The sequence below is a fragment of the Clarias gariepinus genome, chromosome 2 (assembly GCF_024256425.1).
Source record: "Clarias gariepinus isolate MV-2021 ecotype Netherlands chromosome 2, CGAR_prim_01v2, whole genome shotgun sequence".
Classification (NCBI taxonomy): Eukaryota; Metazoa; Chordata; class Actinopteri; order Siluriformes; family Clariidae; genus Clarias; species Clarias gariepinus.
The window spans coordinates 48392429-48396037 of NC_071101.1; the positions used below are offsets into that span (position 1 = coordinate 48392429).

At 38.9% G+C, this 3609-nt stretch overlaps 1 protein-coding gene across 1 annotated transcript; it reads left to right on the plus strand.

The window, feature by feature from the left end:
- The first annotated feature begins 1459 nt into the window (after window positions 1–1459).
- On the plus strand, window positions 1460–2449 carry LOC128509085 (trace amine-associated receptor 13c-like). The gene has a single exon (XM_053480655.1). The coding sequence runs from the start codon at window positions 1460–1462 to the stop codon at window positions 2447–2449; it is 990 nt and encodes a 329-aa protein (XP_053336630.1).
- Window positions 2450–3609: the final 1160 nt, after the last annotated feature.

The window sequence follows — 3609 nt, forward strand, 5'->3', positions numbered from 1 at the left end:
GTTCGCTAGTTCCCCAATGAATCCCACAACCGCTTCCGTAAACACGCTGACGTCATCATCGGAGCTGTTTCTGAACATGTCCCAGTCTGCGTCATCGAGTGCGTCCTGTAACACGGCCACCGATTGGTCCATCCAGCGCGCGACCGGAACTTCCTGTTCAAAACCAGAACTTCCTGTTTCAGCCTTTGTTTGTATTTTGGCATGAGGAAGATGGCGGCGTGGTCAGATTTGCCAAACGGAGGGCAAGATTGTGCCTTGTAGCCGTCCTTGACCGTAGTGTAGCAATGGTCCAGTGTCCTTTCACCCCTGGTAGGGCAGGTGATGTGCTGATAACGGTTCGGCGCTGTCCCGGTGTTGTGATTGTTGTTGTGTGAGTGCCTCATGCAGCTCAAATAAGGCAGTGTCAGTGTCTGCTTGTGGTGGAATATAAACAACACTGATTATGACCGATGTAAACTCCCGAGGTAGGAAAAAAGGACGACACATGATGGACAGTAGTTCCAGATTTGGTGTGCAGGAACGTGTAAGAGGAACACCGCTCGCGCTGTTGCACCAGCTGCTGTTTACAATTAAACACACACCGCCTCCCCTTGACTTCCCCGAGTCCCGCGTCCTGTCCATGCGGTAAACCGAGAAGAACTCGACCGGCTGGATGGCGTGGTCCGGCACCGCTGGGTTCAGCCATGTCTCGGTGAAGCAGAGAAGATTGCAGTCCCGAATGTCTCTCTGGAACTTTATCCTGGCCCTGAGGTCATCGACCTTTTTTTCCAGTGACTGGACGTTGGCGAGCAGGAAGCTAGGCAGAGGTGTGCAGTGTGCACAGGCTCTCAGCCTGTTCCTGACGCCGGCTCGTTTCCCTCGATTTAAAATGGCTGAAAACTAACTTAAAAAACAAAAACTAAGAAAAGGTGGTCGGAGCAGTCGTGACGGCAGCCGACCTTACCGGCGCCATCTTGAATATATATATTATAACAAAATTATTTAAAAGATGTTTTCTAATACCCCTCAGTAATAGTTACAACCTTTTATTTATTTAAATAATTCTCTTGAGGTTCATTTAATCATTTTTTAAAATTTAAAACAATAGGTATGCTGTTAAAGTAAAAGCTCATTAGGTCACAGCAAAATATCAAAATATTAAAAACATTATTTTCATGGACAAGGAAGCGTAACAAAGTAACCAAGAGGTAATGAAAACAATTGAATGATAAATAATTGTTTTGAGGGTAATATGGCTGATTAAAGACACCGGTCAAAACCGACCTGTTAACATAAGAGATAGTAACAAAAAGCTAACATAAGAGGAAGGTTAATTAAGCCCTTGTTTTCCAACAAGGCATTACATCACATTTATCATGCTGTCACTCAAATTAGGGAGGCGTTATTAATTACTAAAGTATAAAAACACCAGAGCTGCTTGTTTGTGTTTTAATTTTGTAGACATTTGAGACATGTACTCATGAACCTGACAGAGTTTAACCAGTATGATCGCTGTGAGCATTTCTCCTGTCCAGCGAAATCTGTATCGTCTGCAGTTTATATCTTACTGTATGTGTGTTCAGCTGCTGTAGTTCTGCTAACAGTGTGTGGAAATCTGTTTATCATCATCTCTGTTTTTCACTTCAAACAGCTTCACACACCGACTAACATGCTCGTGCTCTCTCTGGCTGTGTCAGATTTCCTTGTCGGCAATTTTCTAATGCCACTACTTTTAATCTGGACTATTGAGTCATGCTGGATTTTTGGGAGAGTTTTATGCATTATTTACTGGGTGGTTAGTAGTATGCTTAATATATCAATCTATACTGTTGCTCAGATTGCTGTTGATCGGTATTTGGCTCTCTCAAACCCCTTTCTCTACATGAACATTGTATCTGTGAGAATTACTTGTGTTGTAATTGTTTTTAACTGGTGTTTAGCGCTCGGCTATACCATAGCAATTCTATATTCTAATGGAAACTTTCAAAGTTCTGTATTGTGTCCTGGAGAGTGTTTACTCTTTCTTAATGAGGTTTGGACTGTAATTGATCTTGTATTTTCCTTTATATTTCCACTTTCTGTCATAATTATATTGTACACTTTAGTTTTTGTGATTGCTAAAAAACATGCCACTGCTATCAGAGAGCTTAATAATCACACACGGCCTAAAGCACAGACAATCTCCTCACAGTCAATGAAATCTGAGAGAAAAGCAGCTAAAGTCCTCGGCATTTTAGTGTCCGTGTTTCTTTTGTGTTTACTTCCATATTTTATTTACACTTCATTAGCCAATGTTATTGAATTACAGTTAGAAACATTTGGAAAAGTTTTAATTATGATTTATCTTAATTCCACCATTAATCCATTCATTTACGCTCTGTTTTATCCATGGTTTAGAAGGTGCATTAAATTAATTATAACTCTTCACATATTACAAACAGATTCTGCTTTAATCAATGTTCTTTCGTGAAATATATATATATGAATGATAAATAATTGTTTTGAGGGTAATATGGCTGATTAAAGACACCGGTCAAAACCGATATAAAACCAGGATATATATATATGTATATATATATATATATATATATATATATATATATATATATACCGAACAACATTCATAGGTTAAATAAATAAATAAATAACCAATACATATATATATATATATATATATATATATATATATATATATATATATATTTAGGTTATTTATTTATTTATTTAACCTATGAATGTTGTTCAGTCCATGTTCAGTTTGATAATTAACTGAGGTGCTGGTACACACGTACAGTATTTATTATGCTGTCACTCAAACTCAGAGAATGTGATCAATTTGTTAACTATATAACTACAGGAGCAGTTTCAGCCACAATTTCTTTGATTGTGAATTTTTGAACATTTGGACTTTTACATTAGTGTCATCCAGTCTGAGGAATTAAAAAAAAAAAACATTTAAACATTAAAGAAATTCTATACTCATTAACCTGAGAGTTGAACCTGCTGCAAATTGGATACAACAAAATTAGGGAGAAAATAAGGAAAATTCCCCAAATAAAAGAGATTAACCAGGCTGATTGCTGTGAGCATTTCTCCTGTCCAGACAGATCTGTATCTTCTGCAGTTTATATCTTTCTGAACGTTTGTTCAGATGCTGTGGTTCTGCTAACAATGTGTGGAAATCTGCTAGCCATCATCTCTGGGATTTACTTCAAGCAGCTGCTTACACCACTTAAGAAAGTTAAAATTATTGTTATGTGGTGTGGTATGGAGAGCCATGCAACAAGATGTTATAATATTATTAAGAGCCCCAACGCAGGGCTTAGAAAGGCTAAGGATTTGCCTCTAAACAGCATTCTTGTTTCTCTGTCTTTCTTTCTCTTTTCTACGATCAGGTTTCGGTGTATGCAGTGGGTGTTTGGAGGGGAATAAGGTGCAAGGTCTAGATTGGTTTGGTATGGGTCTACGACAGGTTTTTACATCCCAGGAGCCCTGGGCAGTATTAAGGGGTACTGGGGTAGGAGGCACTGGGACTGGGGGTTGGGTGCCTTTGAGGCAGCTTAGGGTTTTGACATCCCCAGTTCCATACAGAACAGGTTGGCCAGTCGATGCAAGGGTTATACACTAATC